The 27,048-nt window shown below is 45.6% G+C and overlaps 1 protein-coding gene across 10 annotated transcripts in view; it reads right to left on the reverse strand.

Moving 5' to 3' along the window:
* Positions 1-1,589: 1,589 nt before the first annotated feature.
* Positions 1,590-27,048, reverse strand: part of TENM4 (teneurin transmembrane protein 4) — a 762,970-nt gene continuing 737,511 nt past the window's right edge. For 8 of the 10 annotated variants that reach the window (XM_080374860.1, XM_080374862.1, XM_080374861.1 and 5 more), the window contains 5 exons: positions 24,082-24,378; positions 21,251-22,865; positions 13,569-13,711; positions 3,347-4,101; positions 1,590-2,890 (listed from right to left, as the gene is read on the reverse strand). In XM_080374860.1, the coding sequence (XP_080230986.1) occupies positions 2,881-2,890; positions 3,347-4,101; positions 13,569-13,711; positions 21,251-22,865; positions 24,082-24,378 (2,820 nt within the window). In that variant the 3' untranslated portion in view covers positions 1,590-2,880. Of the gene's footprint in view, positions 4,102-13,568; positions 13,712-21,250; positions 22,866-24,081; positions 24,379-27,048 lie in introns of all 10 variants that reach the window. The other 2 variants (XM_080374865.1, XM_080374863.1) reach the window with 1 other exon arrangement.

A 27,048-nucleotide genomic window follows, 5' to 3' on the forward strand; every position in this document is an offset into this window, starting at 1 on the left:
TTTGGTTTTGATAAAAAGAGGAGCAACACATACATATATATATACTTCTACATATATATTTTTTCCCTCTTTTTTTTTGACATAATGTCCATAGTTCCCCCGCTGGATGCAGGTCCAGGTGAAGACCCCCACGGACCTGGCAGGCAGACAGGCACTGCTGCATCCCACCGCTGCTTGAGGATGCTGAGAAATGCAACCCGAGCTGCCTTTGCCAAGGTGCAGAGTGGGATGGCTCCTGGGTCCAGGCATGCTGTACGTGTGCGGTGGGACCATCAGACTCTTGAAAAACGGGTAAGCTCCTCGAAGTCATTAGCTCATGTAATAACCTGAAGAGTCTGTGTAAGGCTGTAGATGTGCCATCTCAGGCCGGCAGGCTTCCAGTATGAATATTTCACACTCAAATCCCTTTCCTTGTCTGCATGGAAAGGTGGCCCATTTACTCTTGCAGTACTCCTCTTAGCATTGTAACACATGGACGGGGATGGATATAGAAGCACCACTTCTCTTTGGAGCTGCTTGGAGGGGAGCAGTGTAAATGGGATGCCCATCAAGCTCTCTCTGCATTGCAGGTCTTCACCGGGGGTTTGTATGTTTTCACTCGGTGTCCTGCAGGTCTTTTTTGCTCCATGCATGCTGTTTTAGACACTCAAAGCCGTCTCAAGGTTGAGGTTCTGAGGTTCTGGGAGAGATTTGTCCCTGGTGTGACTCAGGGAGGGGGAAGCAGGGAGATGGGTAGCCCTGGGAAGAGGGTGATGCCTCTTTTGAGTTGGTGGCAACTGCAGGTTTGGCTAACACTGCCCCTAATCCCTGCCAGCACATCCTTAGGGCAACCAAGACTTGCCAAGAGTTTGATACCAGTAACACAGGAGATAGTGCCACGGCCTTTTAACCATCCCTAGCAGGCAGCTGCCCAAAGCAACTGCTCCACTGGCAAAGGCTAGAGCTGGCCCGGCCAACGTATCTCCTCCCAGCTGGCTCTGCTAGAGCTGGACACCCTTTCTAGACCAGCTGCCTGCGATTCACTCCTGCCAAAGTAATAAAGTTTGTGTGCTGCAAGGGGCGATTCAGAGTACAGCACCAGGACCCAGCACCAGCATCGTCACCCTTGCTGCAAGCAGGAGGCACCATCAGAAAATCAGGACCATACCGGTGGGTATGGCCACACAGGCAAAGGTATTAGGGACTGGGAACTGGAGGAGGAACAGTCTGTTGGGGGAATTTCCATCCCATCACCTTCCTCCTGGCAGGCACCCTGGAACAGACAGGCAAGGCAGACGGAGTTGGCAGCCAGCATCTATGAGGAAACCGCAATAGCACTGGGGCTGCCAACGTTTCACTGCTTGAGGACTGCGTGCCCAACATACTCCCCCACTTTATCTCGAAGGGTAGAGCCTGCAGAGAAGTATCAGGCTCTGTTGAAGGATGTCAGTGGTGGTGGCGTGAGTGCAGAAGAGCTGGCTCTGGGGACCCGGGTGCATTGTAGGGCTCCGAGTATGGAAACAGCCTTGGCATGGATTTGCGCGTCTTGGGTTATCTCTCTGCAGAACCAGGAAGCAAAAAACAAAGTGGATGGAATAAAATTAAAAAAAAAAAAAAAACACAACTGAGATGTTCCCAGAGAGACATGGTGAGAGCTCTTAAGAGTCAGGATATGCGCAAGTGTCAGTGTGATAGAGACGTCTATTTGGGATGAGGGTTGGCCATCTCCATCCGCAGCTCCAGCAGGAGGTGGGGTAACACTTCTGCATGCAGGAATGGCCCTTCCTACCGCAGGACTGTTTCAGGCAGGGAAGAGGGTGCTAAGCTCATCTCCTTGTTCCCTTGAATTTCAAGGACTCTTGCAAATACCAGAGCACAGAGGTTACGTGAATACAAATTACATTAGCATGCCGAGTAACTTTGTCAGCAGTTTCTTATTAAAGCACTTGGTCCCCTCTGTAGTGGGCATTTCCATGCAACCTCCCCCTCCTTCACTGCTAACAGTCAACTGGGCTCTCCATTTAATTCGAGCTTGTGTAAGAAACAGCGAGAGGGTTGATTCCAATATTCTCCTTCTTGTCCCACCACGCACAAGCTGTTGCTACTTATTAAACGTTTTAAAATCCCTGCTGCCAAAGTCCCTGGGAGACATTTATCTGCCATAGTCATAAACGACTTGCCAGCATGCTACTCAAAACTGCGTTTCCCAGCCAATAAATACAAGCTCCAGAATCAGGAAAAGCAAGATTTGGCTTGCTCTAATTTTCAGTGGTATGTCACTGGGATACTATAACTACTTTAAAATTCAAATCAGCTTCCTAAAAAATTAATTGGTTCTATCAGATACAGCACAGTGGACTGTTAAACACGTAGCCTCGTGTACTGAAACACTATACATTTAATGAAGTTATGCCATTAGCAAATGTACAACATGGGTGCATTAAATCCACCTATAGAACAGCTCTACGTATGAGAGAGAGGATTTGTTTTAGCTTTTCTCAATAGAGCAGGAGTCCCTTTCTTGGCTTTTGCTAGGTTTTTAAACTAAAACCAGGATTTGCGCACACACAAAAAACCTCCAAAATTATCTACTCTCATAATGAAAAAAGACTGATTTTTTTTCTTTTTTTATTCCAGTTCAGGAAGGAAGAGAATCATCTTGCAAGTTAATATAATCAGCTCCTTTGCCTCTATAATCTACTTCTGCTCAGCAGCAGGAGCCCCCAGAAAAACACTTTATGTCCCAAGTGAAACGTGAAAACTACTTATAAGGTCTCTTTTGAGGCACATGATTCAGACGGTCACTTTCAGAGTATCGGAATCAGCGTCGTCTTCCATCTCCTTTATTTCTGAGAAGAGCTCTCCAGAACGTCGCGGGCTCCCCATGTTTCGGGTGGAAGGCTATCTGTCCCTGCCCCAAATCAGAAAGGGTTAGGATGACACAAGTTAGCACAGACACCCATTTCGCACTTCACACCTAAGTATGTACGCTGACGACTCCCCACTTCAAATTCCTCACAAAGGGGATGGGGGGGACGGGGGACGGAGGGAGGGGAACAAAACAAACGAAAAAAAGGACAAGAGACAGTAAATTCCACTGTGATCACACTACGGCAAAATATACCTTCTGTTCATTGCAAAAACCGTGTGAAGGCCAAATTAAAGAGAAAAAAAAATGTTGCATGAGTTACAGTGCAACTGTATTATTCCTTCTCTTTCTATTTTCCTCCCCCCCCCCCCCGCCCCCCCCCCCCCCCCCCGCCTTGTTCAGTTTAGAAAAAGGATTGAGTACAACACAGTCAGGTAAGTGGCCACAAAAGAGTAGCTGTCTTTGGCAAGAAGTCACCGCATCAACCCTCTCTGTCACCTTCTGCCCATTTCGCTCTGTCTCATGAAGTGGATGTTGTTGGCGCTGTCTGAGAGTTCGGGGTACTGCTCCACTGAGATCACAAAATAGCCGTCGTAGCCCTGTACACGGCCCGTGTTTAGCACTTGCTGCTTCTCCCCTTCTGTCCATGAGCGAATACCCTCCTCCCCATCCCGCAGTCTCTGCTGTTCCCGGGACCAAGCTTGGGTGACAGCGCGCTGTCGGGCCAGCTCCAGGACGCGGGCCTTCTCCTCGTCCAAGGTGGTCCCGTAGCGAGTGTTCAGACACAGCGCGCCATACTGGAGCTGGATGTCTGTGTAACGTCTAGTCCTTCCACTCAGCACTGTGTTGATCTGGGACACTGTCACGTTCACGCCGTTCTCCAGGGTCCTCCGCCCGCCGCTGAGGCCCAAGATGGACAGGTCACCTTCCGACGGCCCTTGCTTAATGAAATAATGTGTGTCCACCCCATCGATGGTGAAGTGCAAGTTCTCCAGGTAATGGGCATTGTTCAGGATGGCCGCGATCCTCCGCCCATCCTCGTTGGCCACGCTGATAATGTCAGTGGCTACGCGCCCATCCTTCATGGCGAATTTGACGCCTTTGCCGAAGATAGAGCCTCCAGAGGCAAAGTTCTTGTTCTTCTTGACCTGCCGGCAGCCGGCAATGCTGGAGCTGTAGATCCGTTCGAAGCGCTCAAGAGTCACAAAGGCCTTCAGCTGCTTCTGGACTTCACATTGGACCCCCAAAATGGACTGAGCAGGGAGAGAAAGAAGAGAAAGACTTATTAGAAAGAGAAGCCTGGTGACCCAAAGGCATTATTAGCATGCTGGAGACCAGCGGAACATCTGATGAGGAGCTCCGTTTTTGTTTTTTTTTTCTCCCTTACCACCTTTTGTTCAGATTGTTAGTTCTTTTTAATGGAAGAGACATGTTGTCAGATTATTCCCCCTAATGCTCATTGTTTCAATAAATCAAACTGTATTTAATCTCACAGACTGAAGGATGCAGAGGTAGAAAAGGGCTTTTTGCCTCGGTGGTATGAGAATCTGGTTTGGACATGTAATTATTTTGTGCTTCAGTCTTCTTCATCTGCACGTAAGGAATAATTCACTTTGTGGCCAGGATGCTTTACAAAACGCTTTCAGATTTTCTGTGAAAAATTGTGGAAGCATTTCTAAAAGTTCCCTCTATTTTGTCTTCACTTTGTAACTCCTTGTGCTACCTTCAAAAGCCCTACGTCACAGGTACAACCCTCAAAGTGACCTTTACCCCTCTAGATCCCATTTCAATCTGGCCGAAGCAAGTTGTTAAAAAATTTAGGAAGGTCCTAAGCCCAAGTCCTGTTTCCTGCAAACCCTCTACAATGTGCCAGGCTCCCTGAACTAAGGCCAGTCACACCTGTTGCTCAAGTTTTGGCTTACACTAAAGGAGAACCGCTGAGAGACAACAGCCGGGATCATTTGCAGTCAGGTACGATACAAAGTCACTTTTGCTGTTAGCATATAATGGAGCAAGCACACAGCGAGTCAGCAGCTCATCATTACTGCAAAATGTCTTTGGAAATGCTCTCATCAATTCATGGCAGTGCAGGCTTCTTACAGACCCCTGTTCATGAACAATTATTTGCTCAGATTTCACAAAAGCTAGAGGATGCTATGACAAAACTCTCCTGGCACTGCTAACGGCTCAGTTCAATAATGTAATGACATCCAGAATTAGAAATAGGCTACAAAGAAATTTGCTGCCCTCCAATTATTTCGAGGAAATTTAACATCTATGAAGGATATCGCCTTAAACCGTCTGCAGGCTAAAGGCTCAGATCCTTCCCTGGGTGCAAGAAGACAATTCAGATGATGCAGGCATTTCAGCATGGACCTCTCAACTAAGACTCGTTACCTGGCGAGAGAAGGGAAATAAACCCTCATTTCCATGGTGGCCATTTCCAGGGAAGGGTCTCAAAGCATTAAAGAAATAAAACAAAGGATTTAGCATTGCAACTCCCTCAGAGGTTATGAGCAGTTTTGATCTATAAAGGGGAAAACTGTAAGGGAACAGAGGTACTCAAGTTCAAGAGCATGTTTCGGGTTCTAAAGCATTAAAATACCCAGGACTGACTTTTATTCAAAGTGCCAAGTGAGCTGGCATAGCTCCTCCTTTTCTGCTTTTGATTAACAGCATAGTAGTTGGAGCAGGAACCAGTCACCTCTGAAAGGAGCTCTTTCTGGTTCTCCCCATACTGCCTGTGGGGGATCTCACACACAGCCTAGAGAGCGATATAATTAACAGCCTGATAGGGAGAGGAGCCTAGCTCCCCTGCCAGTTGCACAAGTGCTCTAATTATGCAGGTAATGGACATAATTAATGTAGATGTCACCGATGATGGACATGAAGCAATTAGGTTCCTAGGCTCCATGAAACACTTACTGTTCTAAATAAGTGTATACTACACAGCCTTGGTTAGCTATTTCCTCTTCAAAAAGGTTTAAATGGGCAGGTATTCTTCTCAGGTGCATCTCATATGGGTTGACTCTAGGTGGTCCCACTTCTCAATGCCACACTGCTCTTCCAGCTCCCCTCAGTAAGTTTTGCAAATGATGGGAAAAGGCACTTCTCATTACTCGCATTGAATCACCATTTGGTCTGAGCTCCCTCACTCAAGGATGTAGATGAGGTCTTCTGCGCTACAATGCTATGTCCTACCATCATTTATATATCACCACCTGCATACACATCACCATGTTTACCAGCAGTTGAGCGATACAGGGTCTCTGGAATCAATTGAACCATCTAACTTGGCAAAGGGAGCTCTGGGAGGTCAGACAGCGTTAGGCATGGGAGAATTACTTCTATCAGAAATCTCCACACACACCCCTTCTATTTTGTCTTCATTGTGTTATTCTAGATGAGCTGCAGGAACTCTTAGTGACTTTTCAGTTCTGAGCACATTATTAGGTATAGATCCCCGCGCATGCCTCGAAATTAGGTTGCTCCAACAAACCAGCATGTCTGGGCATCACTCCCTTGTCTTTTCTTCTGATCCCAAATGAAAAGTGAGTTTGCAACGAGCTCTGAAAACCTACTGATGCTGCAAGGCAGACACTGTGATATAACGATCTACTGTGCTTTGTACAAGTGGGACGTATGGTTCATAACCATATGTTTATACTGCTAAATATAAAATAAATATTTTATAAATAATATTATTTTATAAAATTTTAAAAGTAAATATTGCTAAAGAGAGTGAGACATTGTATTGAACCTCTTATTCACGCTGAGTAATTTCTATTTTAACTTTTGGTTTGGTTTTGGATTCATCCAACTGCTTTCTCCAGTACATGTTTCCTAACTCTCCAGGTCACTTCTACCTAGCCTCAGGGCCAGGGATTGGTCTTAGACTTCTTTTGCTTAATTGTAGAGGCATAATCTACAATAAGATTAGGGAGTCTTGTAAGGTAAACTGTTGTACACCAGAGTATATGAGTGGATGGTGTCCTTGGGTTTGCCATTAATTCAAGGTGGATGGTACACTGTGATACAGCAGGTATCAAAGCCAGCAGCTGTGCCATGGTCTACCTTCCTCAAGCTTCATAACCCATTACCTGGGACTTTCTGGCTTTTCCATTTTATTGTCAAATTCTCCATTGCTTTGAATTTCAGATCAGTAATTGCCAGTTATAAAAGGAAATCCTGAATTTTAAATCCTCCCCCCTCCCCCAATTTATGACCTAATAATAGAATACTTTTCTTGATCTAGTTGCATACTGCCTTTGTGATATTATGTGAAGCCATCCAATTTCCACAGCTCCAGTGTTCATCTGAATGCCATTTAGAAAGAAAATAAGCAGCACCCACACTGCTACTGGCAGGACTTGGAGGTTTAAGGAATTACACATGATTTAGAAGTAATGGCACTGTCAATTCCTGCCTAAGGACACCCACACAGGATACGAGGCCAACAGCCTTGTTGGTATCCTCTCGGTCTCCATCCAGGACATCCTCTCCTCTATACCGGGAAAGCATTTCTCATGTTGCATGTACAACTGAATGACTGTCACTGGCACCTTCTGGTGGCTAAAACAGAGATAAAATGGCTGACTGAAGCCAAAAAATTAGGAATCTCTTGACCTCCAGTCACGTGGCCTGCTTAGAGACGTTGTAGGTGGAGGTTTGTGAAGCTGAGGGCTTGAACCACATTCATTGGCAAAGAAACTGAGCATTTACCTGTCAATCTGTGGCTGTCCTAGCCTTCAAGGCACCCACTTCTCACGCACATTGTAGTTAGCATTGACTGCAGGACTGTTTCACTTGCCCATACGTGGATGCCTAGTGGGATCTGAGATGCCCCAGAATGCCTTCAGCATCCACACAGGGCAGTGAGAAACTGAAGAAGCTCTGGGAGATATTTGCCCTTCTGGAGTATTACCTGAAAGCTACTTTGCTTACCTGGCCCCTGTACGGGCAACTGAATCAAACCCCTACTTAGCACAGTCAGCGGAGTCTACAGTGTGTTCAGCTTGGTCTAAAATTAATGCCTAGCGGGTGGACAGCCCTTTAAGTGAGCTCCACTGTCTGTATCAACCAGACGTTGACAGATTACAGTGGGTGCACACATCTACCACACATGGAGACACCTACATCTACATCTTTTAGTCTTGAATTCTATCCTACCTCCTAGGAGCTGATTGTCTCAACTGTCCTATGGGCTCCACTGGCAACTCACCCAAACGGGTGGTGCTGAACATCATTTTTGACACCATGAGGAGCCCTGCTGGGCCACCAGTTGTTGCTCTAGAAGGGTGCTGGTAATCCATGCTGTAGACATGAGGGAGTCCAGGAAACTCTAGGGTATATCACCCGGTACTAGCAACCCTGTTCATTGTGGATCTCTGCTGGCTATAATGGAAGCTCGGATACCAAGCTCACAGGCAGAGACCTAAATTCAGGTCTCTTAATCTTAATCTCTTAATCAAGAACAAAATCACACCCAAAGAGTTTTCCACTGGGGACTGGTTACAGGCCTTCTGGGCTCTTCTCATCACTTGTCACACAGGGAAGTAGGAGATCAGACACATGCAAAGCTGTAATGCTGAACATCATCATCACCTAACTATTACAATAACAAAACACATCTATGTTATCTTGAAAATGAGCCCAGGATGACTTTGAAATTATTTTTGAGTGCCTTTCTTTGGTAAAAGAGCGTATTTGGGAACAGCACTTTCTGAAAGGAAAAGCAAACACATCCAACTGGAAAAAAAACCCCAAACCAAACCAATACATTCAGGCAAACCAGAGTACAGCTAGCTTGTGTGCTCTGCTGTGAATATAAAGGGGGTGGAGGCAAACAGATTATGTGTAGTTCAAAGAGGCAATGCATCCCTGACTTTGAAATTACCAGTTCTGTTTCATCTTAGAACTCATTTTAATGAACTGGCAAGGAAGAGAAACAGAAAATCTCCATCCAAGGCTTAGTGGCATGTGGTATTCTCTACAAAACAATGCTGCTTTTAGCAATTGTAAACCAAGATATCTATAAAACCTGTTTTACAGAAGAAAGAAGGGAATTAATAGTTATTTTATTTCAATATTTGTTGCTAGATGTGAGTGACAAATATGCTGGGTTTGTTTTTCCTCACGGTAGTTTTTTAATCAGATGTCCTTAGGTGACATTTCACTTTATCTAGTAACAACCCATTGGAGAGAAGGGAACAACCTTCATCATTTGTTCGCTGCTGCACAGAGCTCAAGAGAACGGCACATTACAGAGATCTCTGAATAGCCTCTTGCATTTTGCCGGCACCTCTTGAGGATTCAAAATACCATAGCCAGATACTGTCATCTGTTGTTTTTAAATACCGCCTTCCAGTGTGAGACTGAAAGCTTTAATTTCCCATCAAGGATCCAAGATGTGAAATACGTGAAACATGTTTCCAAGTTTCTTTATATCCTTGTGCCATTATACACAGATAGGTGTTTCTCTTACCACCATATGGCTTAGAACACAGAAAGCCACTTCTTCCGGAAGGCTTGGAAGTTATGACTTCTCTGAAACATTTTTCACCGTTAACTCCTTCCCATTTACCTGCACACTCTCTGTTAACAAAACCATTCTGCAGAAATCAGTCTCTTCCCTCCATTTCACCTGGCCATCATCTGAAGATGAGTCCCCATTCAGATGACCCCCACCGCCTCCTGCCTGGGTGAGGCACAGGAGGAGGAGCCCATCCACCACAACAGCCTACCAGGCACCTACCCATCAGCATGGCAGCACTGCTGGTTGGAGAGGTAACAGGCCTGCCAACCTCCAGTGCAGGTGGGACATGGAGGTGTGCAAATGGCCAGCAAGGCCAGCGCTGGAGACGCTGATCGGTTAGCATTGAGCTAAACACAAGTGCTAACCCTTGGGCTTAGAGGACAGGTCTCTGTACACCCACCAGTGTACACAGCTGCGGGGGGACAATGAGGCTGAGCTCATCAAGCAGATTTCCATCTGTGGGGAAATCAGAGGATTTGCCGCCTTCTCTTGCTCATCTATTTTCATAAAGCTTCAAGAGCTTAATGTCTTTGAGGCTTCAGCTCCCTTCTGCACATTAGATCCAGTGAAAGCTGGCCACTACTTCTGCAAAACTTAACTAGGGGCTGATGGACAGATGTGCAGACAGCGTAATGGCCCAAGCCCTGGACAAAGCACTCGCAATATCAGGATGGCCCCCCTAAATGATGAACACTGGCAGAGCCAGTCCCTCAAACAGATTGTCCTTGGGAGAAGCTCTGCCAGAAAGCACAGCCCTACAGCTCACTCCCTGGCTTAGCATCCCAGAGCAGCCCTTGGCTCCAAAATGCTGTTCCATAAGGGATGCCAAAAGCTGCTCCTCCAGCACAGCCTGTAATGGACACCGCAGAAAACATGACCCCTCCTGGAAGCACAGTGCTTGTGGGGTGGAGAGAAGGGTAGTTAATAATATGATGTAGTTAACAATATAAGTGTCAACTCGAAAACACCCCTCCCTGCAAGTAGGGTTGTTCTGGCTCCACGAATTACCTGACAGTTCAACAAGAAAAAAGGGGGGGGGGTGGGGGGGTGGGAAAGAAGATAAATTGGATTCAGGTGCAGCAGCTCTACAATATGCTAGAGGTCACCCAGAGTCCCCTGGTGGCCAATAACACTGAACTTGTTCAACAAACAATTTAGTGACAGCCTCATGGTCACAGGGAGGAGAGGGGGAGAAAGGGCTGCACAACAGAGTATTGGATTTTAAATGTCACTCCAGAGCTGCAGGGGGTTAGTGCAAGGTTTATGACATGCTGGCTGTTTCTGAGCTGGTGGATGCTCAAAGTCAGAATTATCTCTCCCATCTTCCAGCCCTGCAAGGCAAGTACCAACAGTGTTTTGGAAGGAGATGCTAGGGCCCTCTGGTTATCCACTCCGGAAAGATACAAAGCAGCCATTTATGTGGAGTCAGTTGCTTTGCTCTTGTGCTCCTATTATTTGTTCTGCTCTGACAAAAAACCCAACTTACTCTTCTGAGCCACAGCTTTGATCAAGAAAGCCAGTGGAGTAGCTCAAATTTACTTTGGTCTACTTCAAGGAGGGATGTGACCCAGAGAATCCAGGGATCGGAAGACATGGAGATGAAAACACTGTGGTACATCATTCAGTGACCATCCCTGGATTGCAAGCAGGTTGGGCATTGTCCAGTGCCTTGCCCAGGCTACTTTTAAATGATGAAAGCTCTGGAGCTTACTCCATATGCTTTGGAAGACCTTTTCACAGTTTGATCAGACTTATTATCTGAAAATATTTCCTGTGCTTCCATTTACCTTTGTTTAATTCTGCCATTTGCTATGTGAAATTGTCAAAAGTTTGTATTTTCTTCCACATGCTTCATCAATAAATACAAAGACAACCAGTAGGAAGTAGGGCTGGACTCTGTCTGGTAGTGTGTATGTGCGGCTGGAAGGGTTGGGAGTGAACAGAACTGCCTGTGGAACATCAGTGTTGGATGCACAGATAGGCTTCAGAGAAAATGGATCACGTGTTCAGGAATCATATGTGAATGAATTTATTTTATGCAAATATATGCCTACAAAATGCTGGGTGTGACAGAAAGGAAGGGAATCCAGCTCTATAGCATGAGAGCCACTTGCTCTCACAGCGTGATCCTGCAACTGTCGACTAAAATAAAAATATTCATGTTTTGTTGCTGTCATAAGAGTATTAAACAGCCTGCAATGGTTAAATTCCACTTTCTACAGCTGAGTGTGAAGTGACTCATCTGGAAGCACAACGGCTGCACAAAGCCCTTTTACCAAGCAGGTCCCTGCACAGTCCTCACTGCAGCTTCTTGCTTTAAAAGCCTGAAAGGGATGTGGAGATTTTCTTTTCTTCTTACTGCTCATTCAGGCAGATTCACCTAAAATGGGTGGATGGAAGGGAGGGCTCCTTGGTTTTATTTCCAGCACAGCTGCCTGTAATGAGCAAGTGTCAGTCTTCATGTCAAGCTGTCACTCGAGTTACTTGGCTATTCAATACATCTAATAATAATAATGAACTAATGATAAAATAATGATAATAATAATAATAATAACAATGTATTTTGTGGTTCTGTGAGAGTTAGTATCTACTGCACATAAAAATTCAGAGACAATCTTTTGTGCAGTTTCTGAATGAGCCTTCCCAGTTTGCCTTCTCTATAGCTTTGCCTGGGGAGAATGTGTCACATCAGAAAGGGGGAAAAATCCTGAGGCTATTTCTCATTACAGAAATAATCTCTATTAGTATTTTATTGTTTAATCCAAGTAAGCGAGGAACAAAAAACGAGTCTCTAAGCTCCAAAACACAACCAAGTTACTGTGGTGTAACGGTTTTCAAGCACATTTCTCAGTCATGGTAGCAAAAAGCATCATTATTTTGGTCCCCCTCTATTATAAGGTGATAGATCTTAATATTAGTCTCTTGTTGAAGTTGAAGCTGGTACATTTTAGCTTGTGTTCACCATAGCTATGAGGCTGAGTACCAAGGATGGGCTGACACATGACTGTTTTACTAATGCACAGTATCTTGTTCATACGTCTGAGTGATACCTTTTGCGGTTCAGGAAATGTGACACTGTATTTTACATCCTGGTTTAATATGTACAGGACCTCAAGAATCTGCTGCAGGACAGTGAGATTTCAGTGAACTCATAGATAAAGAGGCTAGGAAGGCAGCTGGAACTGGTTCCACTTCCTACAGTTCTAATTTTGTTAGCAGAAATGTTAAGAGCATATCCTGATATCCCTAATCATGTTGGTGCGTCACAGCTCTCGCGATGTTTGAATACAGCGCAATAGCAAGCAGGTACTCGGACTAAAGAGGATTTGGACTAAACAGATGAAAGCAACCCCAGAATAAAATCAGGCTCGGAGATGAAAGAGCATCCTAAGAAGTAAATGACTTTTTCAAGGTCATACAACTGATAAGCAGTAGGGCTGGGAGTAACCCAGGGCTTTCTGATCCTGACCCAGTGTGCAAACCTTTAACAGTGTTGCCTCCATCTTTCAGCTGAATAATTCCTAGCAGCAAGAGAGGAGGAAATGATTGGGCTGTAAAAGCCTTTTTCTTGCCAATTTCATCATTGAATTTTGTGCCAGCATCTACCAAAATGGCTTGTGATGCAGTCCTGTTTTTAAAAGCAGGACACAGTGACTAGTGATTAAACCCAGCCAGGTAAAATGAAAGTTAACTATCATCTAAAACTTCTTTCTGGTGAGACCCCCTGCAATGCAGAACAGCTTCCTAGGGAAGTACTGGGACGTGTTTAAGACATTTTAAACCAGAATAAGTTTATAGAAAAAAATCTGCAGAAACTAATTCTTTATCAGGATTTGCTTTTTTTTTTTTGCCTTTTTTTTTTTTTTTCACTTCCAAGAATCCTTGGTGCAAAGGCCTTGAACTTAGCGTGCAATATGTGATACCGTGGCCTCTTGTGGGAGAAAGTAACACACCACTGCATTGAACAACCACCAGAAAATAACACAGGAAAAAATACCACATCAGTAAGGAACTTAAGGTGTGATTATTGAGTCAGATTTCATTACTGTAATGGGGACTGACTTGTTTTTAACCTCCCAGTGTATGTGGAATAATATGCTGAAAGATTTTTTTGTTTAATAAAGATTGCAACTGGATAGTTTGCTGGTAAGGGTGTGAGATACAGTATGGAGTTGCAGGGATCACCTTGCTATTGTCCCATTCTTGGGTTTTCATCTGTGTATGGATTAGCTCATAGGACGGCTCCATTGCATCCATGTCTGGCTTGGGGTAGCCGGGGATGACATTGTGTAGCTGGAACCCAAAGGTGAGCAGCCAACTGTTGACATCTGGAAGGGAAGAGAAGCAGAAGTCAGATTATCTGATCTCTCAAGCAGGATTACCCAGGAGAAGGCACAGAGGAGGACCTTATGGTGCCTGGTGCTGTAGCAGTCTGGCCAAAATGACGAGTGTCATCTTTGTGTGAAAAGCCCACACCTGAACAGTCCTTGAAAGAACTGTGTGACAAAGCTGGGCTTCTCAACCTCCAACCACAGTCCAAATTGCACTTTCCCAGGTCTGAAACAGAAGTGTTGGCAGTGACCAAATGGCCCAAACCAAAGCCAACTCCACATCTGCACTTCATCAGCAGGAACCAGGCACTGCTCTAAGGTATGCAGGAGATGCACAGGAACAACAATACACTAACTGCTCCAGCTGTATGGGAAGCGTTGTCCAGTCCTACAGGCAGCTCTGAACGTTCAGCCACAATAATTCTCTTCCTGAGGACTCTCAAAGGGCCTGCAGGCTAAAGACTAAATTTAGAGCTTTGTGAGCCAGAATACCAGGACAGCTAGGACGAACAGCACAGTGATTTAACAGGTGCTCATGGAAGAGGCTCTAGACATATACGCTGCTTTTTCCATGGCATTTCCACCTCAGTCCTGAGTTTCTTGGCATTTTTCATAAGAAGATAGTTTGAGTATTAAACCAGTGTAAAGTTGCATGTCATCTTTTATAGTGATATTTAAAATCAGCCTCCACACTACCTGCAAGGTACATTATAGTGAAAATAAGCGTACAGATACAAGACTACTTCGCTTGGGTACTTTTCACAAACCTCTTAGAAAAAAGACCATGGATGGTGAGAAAACTGATGGCTACAAGCCATAAATTATTGTCCAATGCAGAAGGGGGACCACGGGCACTAAAGGGGACATGATGAAAAACTCAGCCACTTGGGACATTGTTCCAGCATTCACCTAACAGTACGCTACAGTGTCTCCCCTGAATTTTGATTGCACAGCTATTAGGAATAGCAGCTGACAGTTAATCTGCTGGAGGAAATAATGATGAGGCTGGCTAACTCCTAGATCTGCTTGGGATCAGCATCGCTTCCCCCCTTAACTTCAGAGCATTTGATGATCTCACGTTGTTTGCGTTCGCTGAACTCTAGAGAAGGACACACCTGCTACAGTCTCCAAGCAATATGGTGTGCTCTTGGCACACAAATAGCAATTGCAAGAAAAAATAAAGGTATGAAGGTAAAGTTTAACTAATATCAGCTCCCAGGGGTCTTACGTGTTTGGATGTAACTGGGATTGTGTTGGTGATAGCTCTGCTTTGAGCTGCATGTGCAAGGGGCTTGATTTTCATTTTGTTAAACTCAATAAACATTGTGGAAACAATCTGAAAAAGGGATCAATTTAAATGATCAAATATACGTCTTTGAATATTTTTTCTCTATTCCCCCTGAGCCTAAATGAGTGCTTTGAAGAGTTGGTCGGAAAAGAAATTATGGATTTAAGAGGCAAATAAGGCACTTCCAGATGACTGGAGAGCCAGGAGCCAAACAAACACACTATCTGTTGCTTGTTTTCTTACAGGCCAAAATGTTGTGATTGGGCAGATGTCCAAAAAGCCCTTGTGACAATCCATGTGGAAGGGGGAGGATTTCTGTAATAAAAACACTTCTGTTCACTCAACGTACAGATTGGTTTTGGAGTGTCTTTGAAACAGAGAGGCTGGGTGGAGGGAAATAAATTAGAAGGCTCATTTGATTATTTTTTTGCTTAGCGCTAAGCCAGCCTGCTTCCTAATCCTTCTCATCTGAAATGAAGACCTTTGATGTACATATTGTGGACCAGGTGGTCAGGAGAACAAAGTAAAATACTGAAGGTCAGCACTGGTGCAGGAACCATTTTCCAAGCGCTTCACAACTGTTAAAAAGAATACAAAGCAGGGATGCTGAGCAGCCGAAAGACATGCAACATGTCTGCGAAGATTCAAGACAGGCTTTTTTTGATACTTCTCAGAAAACTGACTTTCAAAACATTTGCAAACAGGAGTTTGTTCGTTTTGGGAAGAGGTGCTGGAATACCCTGAACAAAAAAAACCCCAAAAAACAAAACCCAAACAAAACCTCAACCAAGCAACGCAAAAACATGGGAGGAAGGTGTGGAGCTGAGAAAACAGAGGGGGAAATATTAATTTGCCAAAAGGCAGTGACAACTTCTTTGACAGAAAAGCACATTTCACATCACAGAGTTGGGTGTTTTGTTTTTTTTTTTTTTTTTCAGCTACAGTAACCCTGCCAACACATTTCACAGTAAATTCATTTGAGGGCAAAGAAAGAGAGTGCTTAATGCAGACACATGTAATGGAAATGTCAGTTCAATCCATCAGGATTGCTGAAGCTGGCAGCAAAGCTCTGTGCCATGAAGTGTACAATCACTAAAATATTCATGTTTAACAATGGGCCTCTCAAAACGCAAATGCCTGCTTCTGCTTTCCCCTCTGCACGCCTCCAATTTGTATCCACGGTTCCAAAACCTCACCTCTGGAAGACCAAAGCACGTGTTGTTCACCCATGTCCTGGGCGCTGAGCTCCCCTAAGGACAGCAGGTCCCAGGGTGGGGATGGAGGGACAGAAAGTGGTTCCCTGTGCCCAAATCTGGGCAGATTTGGTTGTGATTACAAGAACACTCTCATTGCAGGTCCTGCCCACGAGGTGCCTGAAAGCTTCAGCAGAAAGAAATGCCAGAGCAGCAGCCTTTCATCATGGCTTTCATTCCATGATGTGACCTGTTTCTTCCACGTGTGGGGACAGAAGGAACTTAAAATATGTGTTTGGGCTCTATATTCTTGATAGACTAAACCCAGGATTTTTAAGATCATGGAAAAAGTTACTTGGTGCATATAAAATATTAAAATATCAGATTTTGATATCTTGATTGTATCATCAGAGCTTAGTGGGAAGGTGTTCACCTGTTCCAAGACAGGACTGGAAATTTTGTCCTGTCTTAATTTGAGCAGGAAAACAAAAATCTGTTACTGTATCACAAAGCAACTGTTCAAAAACTATAACTGTTCAAGACAAGAATTTCAACTTAAGATCTTCCATTTTGGTTTTGACTCCTTAATTTTTCTTTTCCAGTTTTCAGTCATGAGTTTACACTTAACTTTAAAAGGCTGCAAACTAAAGAGGAATTTTCCTCTTAGGCTACTTCAAAATTTGTCATTTAGACAATTTCGAGAGCTGTTTACTACATTTCTGCTGAGAAATCTCTTAAGATCAACCTTCTCCCATAAACAAATTCAGTTTTGACAAATGAGCATTTTCTGATAGGAAAAGTTATCTCAATGTATTCCCAGACAGCCTTAATTATCAGTGAGGCCAACACATGGGATCTTAGTCTGCATCTTTTGGCATATTTTACTTCCCTCATGGCATCATCTTCTCAGCTCTGGAGAAAACAGCTTTTAATTAAAAAAAATACAATCTAATCCTTATGATTATTGCAGAAGAACCTGAAAGCACAAATCCTAATGGCTAGAAAAACAAGCGAAATATAACAACCCAGGATTTTTATTTTGTAATTTTTTTTTTTGCTATTAAGCCAATCTCAACTTTGGGGAATGCAAATATTGTTTGTTGAATATAGGAAACTTTTTATAGATGCAGCAGGAGCACTTAAAAATTAATTATACCTCCTTAAGAAGTATGTACATTAAATCTGTGGTTGTGTCACCTGGTTTTCAAATGGGAAGTATCTAGAAAAGAGTCCCACCAAAACAGTCCTCTCAAACATTACTACCAGTGTTGCACAAAGTATGAAACTAGGTTTGAAGGGGGAAAGAGATAAAACCAGGCTCGCTAAAGATAAGCCTGGAGGCAGCACACCAATGCTTAAGGGACAATGTGCTAGGTGGTCTTCCATCTCAGTGGAGGTAGGGGATGGAGATCCATGTGGCAACAAAGACACACAGGTTATTGATGTCTTGGAAGCCATGGAAGTGCCTGAGAGTGGTCACGTAGGAATTAGGGCTTCACTCCCCAAAAAGGTGGAGGCATCAACAGCCCAGCTGAAGTGCATCTACACCAAAGCATGCAGCGTGGGCAACAACCAGGAGGAGCTGGAAGCTGTTGTGCAGCAGGAGAACTATAACATGGTTGCCACTACAGAAACATGGCGGCATGACTGGCACAACTGGGGTGCTGCAGTGGATGGCTCTAAACTTCAGAAGGGATAGACATGGAAGGAGAGGCAGTGGGGTGGCCCTGTATGTTAGGGAGGGTTTTAGTTGTCTAGAGCTTGATGATGGTGCTGATAAGGTTGAGTGTTTACAGGTAAGAATCGGGGAAGGCCAACACGGCCGATATCATGGTGGGAGTCTGTCCTAGACTGCCCAACCAGGACGAAGAGGCAGGCGAAATGCTTTATAAGCAGCGGGGAGAAGTCTCACGATCGGAGCCCTTGTTCTCATGGGGCACTGCAAGTTACCAGGTGCCTGCTGGAAATGCCATCAGCAGAGAGGGAACAGTCTGGGAGTTGCTGGAGTGTGTGGGAGAGACCTTCCCGACAGAGCTGGTGAGGCACCCAGCGAGGGAAGGCCCCCATGGGACCTGCTGTTTGCAGACAGAGAAGGACTGGTGGGTGACACGATGGCTGGAGGCCATCTGGGGCACAGTGATCACGACAGTTTTCGATTCCTGGAGAAGCAAGGAGGGGATCAGCAGAACCGCCACCTCGGACTTCTGGAGGGCAGACTTGGCCTGTTGCGGGGCCTGGCTGACAGTCCCAGGGGAGGCTGTCCTGACCGGAGAAGGACCCAGGAAGGCTGGACATCTTCGGGAAAGAAAACTTAAAAGGCACCGGAGCGGGCTGTCCCCACGTGCTGAAAGATGAGCCGGTGGGGAAGACAAGCAGCCTGGCTGGAACTCAGGGAAAAAGGAGAGTTTGTGACGTTTGGAAGAAGGGGCAGGCAGCTCTGGAGGACTACAGGGATGTCGAGAGGTTATGCAGGGAGAAAATGAGAAGGGCCAACATACAATTAGAACTTAATCTGTCTACAGCTGTAAAAGACAACTAAAAATGTTTCTATAAAAACATTAGCAAGAAAAGGAGGGCTAAGGAGAATCTACATCCTTAATTGCATGTGGGAAGAAACAGTGACACAAGCTGAGGAAAAGCCTGAGGTACTTTGTTGGGGTCTGCAGCAGGTCTGCAGAACCCCAACAGTACTTAATGCCTTTGGAGCAGTCTTTAATAGTAAGACCAGCTGTTCTCGGGGTACCCAGCCCCCTGAGCTGGGAGACAGGGACAGGGACAGAGTGAAGCCCCCGTAATCCATGGGGAAAGGGTCAGTGACCTGCTACACCACTGAGACATGCACAAGTCCATGGGGCTGGGTGGGATCCACCCGAGGGCACTGAGGGAGCTGCTGGCAGTGCTCACCGAGCCGCTCTCCATCATTTACCAGCAGTCCTGGAGGACTGGGCAGGTCCCACTTGACGTGACGTCAGCCAGTGTGATGTCCATCTACAGGCAGGGCTGGAAGGAGGGTCCGGGGAGCTACAGGCCTGTCAGCCTGACCTCGGTGCTGGGGAAGGTTATAGAGCAGATCATCCTGAGTGCCCTCACAGGGCACGTGCAGGACACCTGGGGGATCAGGCCCAGCCAGTGTGGGGTTATGAAAGGCAGGTCCTGCTTGATGAACCTGATCTCCTTCTAGGACAAGGTGACCCACCCAGTGGATGCAGGAAAGGCTGTGGATGGTGCCTACCTGGACCTTAGCAAAGCCCTTGACACCGTTTCCCAGAGCATCTCCTGGAGGAACTGGTGCCCAGGGCTGGGACGGGTGTGCTCTGCGCTGGGTAACAAGCTGGCTGGGTGGCCGGGCCCAGAGCGTGGTGGGGAATGGAGTCACATCCCGCTGGCGCCAGGCACAGGTGGTGTCCCCAGGGACCAGCGCTGGGGCCAGTCCTGTTTGATGTCTTCACCAGTGACCTGGACGAGGGGCTGGAGCGCACCCGCAGTCGGTTTGCAGAGGACACGAGCTGGGGGCAGTGTGACCTGCTGGGGGGCAGGGGGCTCTGCAGGGGGTCTGGGCAGGCCGGGCCGAGGGGCCGAGGCCAGTTGTATGAGGCCCAACGGGGCTGAGTGCCGGGCCCTGCCCGTGGGTCACACCAGCCCCCCACAGCGCTGCGGGCTGGGGGCAGGGGGCTGGGAACTGCCCGGCGGGGAAGGGCCTGGGGGGGCTGGTCGGCAGCCGGCTGGGCATGAGCCCCCCGTGTGCCCAGGTGGCCACGGCGGCCAGCAGCGCCCTGGCCGGTGTCAGCAGCAGCGTGGCCAGCAGGGCCAGGCAGTGCCCGTCCCCCTGTGCTGGGCCCTGGTGCGGCCGCCCCTCGAGCCCTGGGCTCAGCGTTGGGCCCCTCACCCCCAGACAGACCCGGAGGGGCTGGAGCGTGTCCAGAGCCGGGCAGGGGCTGGGGAAGGGGCTGCGGCACAGCTCGTGGGGGGGCGGGGGGAGCTGGGGGGCTCAGCCTGGGGAAAAGGGGGCTCAGGGGGGACCTTATTGCTTTGTACAACTGCCTGGCAGGAGGTTGTAGCGAGGTGGGTGTTGGTCTCTTCTCCCAAGGAACAAGCGATAGGATGAGAGCAGACGGCCTCAAGTTGCACCAGGGGAGGTTTAAATTGGGTACTGGGAAAAATTTCTTCACTGAAAGGGCTGTCAAGCACTGGAATGGGCTGCACAGGGAAGTGGCGGTGGAGTCACCATCCCTGGAGGTGTATAAAGATGTGTAGATGTGACACTTTGGGACACGGTTTAGTGGTAGACTTGGCAGTGCTGGGTTAATGGTTGGACTCAATGATGCTAATGGTATTTTCCAACCTAAATAATTCTAGGATTACATGAATCTATGAATATAGGAAAGACATTTACACTACAGAATGATTTTCTGTATAAAAAAACCCACACATAGAGCTCATGTTATTCCATTTTATAATGTCCCAGGGGAAGCAATGCAAAGTTTATGTCAAGCTGTGGGATAGCTATGCCCTAAATTGTGGCCTTTAAGTCTAACACACCTGCTTTTAATGACTCTTAGTAGAAACTTAATTTTGTGGGGCAGATTAACTTTGAACTACATGGTTTGTGTAGTGTGCTCTGAAATGTAGTGCTGACTGTAGTAAAAGGTGGAAGTTGCTGTTGCCATTCTGTTAAAACAAATCTGCATGTAATTTGCTTAGTTGCAAATAAATCTCTAGGCAAAACTGGGTAAACAGAGCTGCCCCTCTACAAAGAGAAAGGTTATCAGGACATTAATTGGTAGCTAAACTTGGGATATTTGAGGGTACGAAACACTGGAAGCAAAATAAAGGGAACAAACACTAAGGAAGAGAAAAAGAAACAAGTCTGGGAATTACAGTCTTATCTATGCTAATGAATTAAACATGCCCTGGACATAGGGGTCAACTGGCAAAGAAAAGCTTGTGTCCATTATATTAAACACTGGATATCATGGTAACCAGGATATTGAGAGAGAAGAAAGCTACTCACTGATGGCAAACTTGTGAATATGTTAATTAATTTAAATGTCTTACCTGTCATGTAACATTTGATATCCTGAGAGTTGCTAATGGGATTGTTGTTCTTGAACATATACAGGTTGAAAGGCATTATGTTATTGCTACTCAGATGCTTCCACATATCGTGGTCTGGACTTGTCCACCGACCCACTAGTACATCATAGTCTCTCCGTCCCATGTGGATAAGCTTTGTGAGGGGGTCATACAGTCCTCCGTGGTAGCCGATGATGATCTGGAAGTTGGGATTAGTGTCCATGTAGATCTCTCCATATGCTGTGTACAGTATCTGCTTAATCATTAAGCCTGTCCCACTGAAGACAGCCAAAGGAGTGCCAATGTTATCGCAGGCTATGTAGAATTCATCACCGCTGCTGAGCTCCATTGCAAAGAGATGACCTTGGAGGTCATAGTAGAGGGAGGTGATCTCTGAGCTTGAGTGGTTGTATAAATGGGTGACCTTGGTTGGGTTGGTCAGATCTGCATAGAAAAACTGCAGGTGATGGCCATGACTGGTTTTGCTGGAGACTCTCCTGCCTAGGCCATCATAGCGGTATTTCACACTCCACCCACTAGCTTTGTTGTACGCTTTGATGAGCAGGCCAGCTGAATTGTACTCAAAAATATCATTGCCCCTTTGCTTCAGGAAGCCATCTTCATCCATTTTGTACTGCACATCCCCCAGTCTAGTAATCCTGTCCCTGAGGTCGTATCTGAGCGGTGTAAGGCGGGCACTATTCCCCGGACTCAACAAATGGAGGTTTCCGTTCAGGTCATAGCTGTAGCGCCAGAGTGGTTTGTCATTGATAGACACTGTCTGCAACTGGCCATCAGCATCATATTCATATGAGTACCTAGTTGTGTTTGCGTAAGGGCCAACCTTTAGCTCTTTCTTAACCACTCTCCCCATGTTGTCATACTGCACAGTCATCCAGTACATGAGAGATCGGAATATCTCATACTGGACCTCCTTCATCCTGCCATAGGCATCAAAATGTTTGGTGTGAGTCATGACAGCAGTGGTGATAATCTGGTTGATATCGTAGTAAATAACTCCGAATTTACCAAATTGCTCAGTTTTGCCTGACACATCATCATACCTGTAGAGATCAATGGGTAAAGGTGTCTCATTGATGACAGCTTGCATGCTGGTCACCCGAAAGCTGTTGTCGTAATTATAGTCAAAGCGTGCATTCACCATGCCTTCCTCAGTGAAGCGGAAAATCTGTCGATCAATAAGGGGTCCTATCTGTCTGTATCTGATTGTACATGTGAACCCTTCGTTCTGCAAGTTTATGGTCTTCAGCATGCCAGCAGTTTCGTCATAAGTGAAACTGATCTTTGTGGTGTCGTAGAGCATCTCGGCTAACTTGGACAGCTTCCCATACTTGTAGATGACACGTCTCCCTGTGCCCAAGTACAAAGTGTGGAGGAGCTGCTCATCCTCTGTGAAATCCTGAATTACTGAGGCATTGCCTTCTGGTGGCCGGTAGATGTTCCTGTAGTAACCAATGGAACGAATGGTTTCTAAAGTCTGACGAGCAACGTTGGGCATGGTCACCGATGACAAACGGTCATTCTTATCAAACTCAAAGATATACTGTCTCTGGCTGTGAAGGAGCAGCACCATGGACTGGATGGGAAGGACAAAAGTATAGATTATATTCCTGGTTTTCAGGCAAAATTATACTCAACTCTCACAAAACCTGCAAGACTCTCCAGTCCACAGAGCAGGGCAAGTGAGATAAATCTCTGCACCCATAGGATTAAATGGGGAGACGTATGCAGCTGCACAGCACGTCGAGCATCCCCAGGTAGGAGTGGGTCAGAGGAGGAAGCAGTTAATGCAGTGAGGAAGGTCTAAATTCAGAATGCTCAGCTCAGAATCAATACCCTGTATTTAGCTGTCTCTAACCAAATTCCCTGTGCCAATAGATTTTACAGACTAAACAAATACAATTGGTAGAGCTACTTAAACAATGCTTGAAGAAGTATCCCCCAACACCTTCCAATGCCCAATTAATTAATTATGTCTCTGTATCTTCTATTACTCTCCTAGTCCAAACTTCTGCCTGCAGGCTTATTTGTTCTGGGATTTTTTTTTTTTTTTTTTGCAGGTAACAAACAGTCCATATGTATAATACAAGGAGCAAGTCAATACTTTTTGCTTTTTAAAAGCTATGTTACTGTAGCTTCCTTAAACTGTTGTAGGGATAGGCTCTATACAAAAATCAGGAATAAAAATTTCCAGCCCCAGGTATGCAGCCTATGGATCTATAGGACAGAGCAGTGTAATGATGAATGGTCATACCCAGAAGAATTTAAATCCTGTGCCAATCTACAGAGTGCAGACTACAGAAAACACTGCAAAGTGTACTGCAACAATCTGGCTGGATTCATGCCTCGTACTTCTTAATTACAGGTGTTTCCTACAAAGCAGGAATAGGCCACTCATGGAAGGCAGAATGTCAGACCGTACAGGTTATTTTCACATGGAAAATCCTACTGGAAATTCTTACTGTTCACTCCTCTGACTTTACTGGAAGATATTTTATACTGCATCTACCTCAACAAAGGAATGCTGTGCTTAAAAAATCAAATGTCAAAGCTTCACAGCATTAAGATGCTCTCAGTGTGACTGGGAAGAAACTTCTCAGGCTCCTTTCAATTGCTGTTTGGTGATCTCGCATCGAAGTTACTATGTGCACCTTAGTGTAGGCAGAAAAGGAGTATTGGACCATAAGGACCATAAATCAGCTGATGTGAAGGAGTGCAGCTGTGCTGAGCTCAAAGGAGTAAAGCCCACTTGCACCAAATGCACCACCTCTGAGCAACAGGAGGATTCTTACCTTCTCCAAGTAAGTGTAGCTCCATGATTTGCCATCAGCAAAGATCCTGGATGTAATTCTGCCAGACTGATCATACTCCAGCCTTTCTGACATTGTGCCCCTCTGAATCCCTGCAATGTGTCCTCCCGGGGAATACGTGACATTGACCCCGTTCAGTCTGCTGCTGGGTGACCAGAGACTGGGTCTCCCTGCCTGGTCATAGAGGATGCGGAGTGTGAACTTGCGGTGGTCATCATAGATTTTCTCTGTCCTTGTCACACGATCAAAGTCAAGGGACAGCAGGTTTCTGTTGTGAACCTACAGGACAGAGATGGAGAATTAGGAAGCTAGAAACACTTTAAGTTACAAAGACTAGCCTTGTTTCACCTAACACCTCTTTAGACCACACTGGAGAGTGTCCAGCTGTTTGTTGCCTCTGGACAAGAGGCAATTTTTAAAGGAAAGAGTTATCCTAATGTTGCTTCTGTTGACTTCAGGGAAGAGAGAGGCAGAAAAACAGGGTACTTTTGAAACATCACCATGGAGAAGGAATCTTGCCCATATCCCAAACCCAGGCTTAAGACTGCTACAGCAGATGTTATTATAGATCTACAGAAGATAAAATGACAACTTGTTGCAAGGAATATTTGCAAAGTACTCTGCTTATTAAACCTAGGATATATAGTCTTTGGCTTTCATGCACATCAAAAACCAATACTTATAGAAAAAAGATGGATGTCATGTCAACATAGTGGAAAACAGAGTTTTTCCTCTGAGTTTATGGAATATACCACAGGCACTGGGGGTTATGCATTTTGCCTGAGATGAAGTATGGAGGCCTTGACCACTGTAGATGTTAGACAGAGCAGGAACTTTTCTGTGAGAGCTAGAGTTTTACCTTCATTGTCCTGGGGTTATTTGGTGTTGCATAATTATACTCCTGTTACCTCCGCTGCCTCTGCATTTCCAAAGATCAAAGGTATCAACTTCAAAGGTAGGAGCAGGAATACATTTCGATTCAGGGATTGTGGCGCACAGCAATACAAAAAGGAGCTGATAACACAACTCATGTTTAGCTGCGTGTGCACGGAGAATTACAAAGCAACACCACCACAGTAGCAAAGTACTGAGCAAGGATGAAAAACCCACACTCCCAGAAAAAGCTTGCCAGTGAAGACAGCTCTTTCTCCATCCCACCACTTTTGAACCTCTTTCAGCTGGTAAGCCCTTCTTTTCTAGAAAGTTGCAGATTCTTCTTGGATGAATTTCAAACTCCAGGCAGCTGACTTGGTTTTCAGTTCCCTTTGCAGCCCTTCAGCTGCAGTCAATAAACCAGAGTTTGCTGTTTGCTGCAAGGTCTTCAGACCGAGTTAAAAACTCTGCCTTACCCTGCTCTGGGTAAAGTCAATGCTCCTGACCTCAGCACTGTTCTCAGACCTGGTCCAGCTTTGAGCTTGGCCATTACATTAGAGTATATGATTGAATTCCCACTATATTTTGAGGGATGTAGGAGTATCTGGGAGTTAAACAGTGAGAGAAGTGATGGGGTAGAACAACAGGAAAGGAATTCCTGAGCCTTGGAAGAACAGAAGTAGCAAAGGCAGGACCACTGCAGTGCTTTTGTGATGTGTGGGCAGATGTCTGTGCTGAAGCCTAGAGAATGGGGACACCACAAAGTTGGAATTCAAAAGAAGTCATCTCAAGAGCCAAGGAGAGAAGGAATGGGTGCCATGATGTAAGCATGAAGATGATGTAAGAGGAGGCAAGTGCAACAATGATTTTCAGCTCATGAATAACCACAGTAAAAGGCGGGTATGATTTGAGGAAAGAAATGTTGTGGAAAGGTAGATAATGCTCTAATTAAGTACGTGTAAAAGAGAATATAAATGTATAATGAGAGAAAGAAGAAATCAGCCAACAGCCCACTGTAACAGGCAAGCTGGAAAATAATTAAAAAGGTATCAAAACTCTAAGTACAGATGCACACATGTAACTAACAGAGCAATTTGATATCTCGTAGGGGCTTGCTGCTATAAATAGAGAAACAGAAGCGGCAATTGCTTGCAAAAGAGAGAAAAAAAAAAAGGCAAAGCAGAAAGGAACAGCATCTCTGCCTTCCATCTATTCACACAGCAGCTTCAGCTCAGCAGCTGCAGCTTCCGCTCGTGCTTTCTGCCAAGAGAGCTGGAAAGAGCTCTTCCAGGGCTGGGAGTGTAATCCAGGCTGAAAGTGGCCTCCCTGATCCATGTGCCAGCAGCAGTGCCATTCACTGTGCTGGAAGAACCAAATAACAGGTCCCTGGATAGCTCTCAAGCCCAGTCAAAATCTCTGTATCCCATTACCGGTGCCCTAAGTCATTCCACCCTCCCCATGCTCTGGCAAGCAATTTCTGTGGGACTAGTTGGAAACAGTCTCCTTTCTTTTTATGATTTGTTTTCTCTGCTCCTTTGGTGTAATGTCTCTTCTCTCTGTGAAGCGCTGCAGTGCCAGTAGCCACCCCTCAATGCGATGGGCAAAGTGAACCCTACCCTGCCGGACAGCCTCTGAACAGAGCCTAAATCTTTTTCATCCTTGTTCAAGGGCATGCCTTGAACAGAAGTGAATTTTCTGCAGAACTGACAGGGCTGCAGGCTTCAGTCCAATAACCATGTTTTATGGTGAGCAGCTAAATAAGGTGTCATCCTACATCCCAGAGTCCTTATCCTGGAACGGGGTTGGAAAAGCTCCTGCAAAAAGCTTTGGCCCCTCAGAGTGTCTGACAAGGCTTGTGATCAGCACAGGATCGAGACAGGATAAATTTAAATCCACCATTCACAGTGGCTTTGGTATCCCCTCTATAATGTGTGAGAAATTTAAATTTAAACCCGAATTGGTGTTCTACATTACTTTATTCAATTCCTTAGCTTGCTCTGGAAAAGCAAGAGCATAAACACGCCACCATTTCTGATTTTTCCAATGCTTCCCATGGAGCTCCTTTAGCTCGCATTA

Source organism: Falco punctatus (genome assembly GCF_963210335.1).
Source record: "Falco punctatus genome assembly, chromosome: 2".
NCBI lineage: Eukaryota > Metazoa > Chordata > Aves > Falconiformes > Falconidae > Falco > Falco punctatus.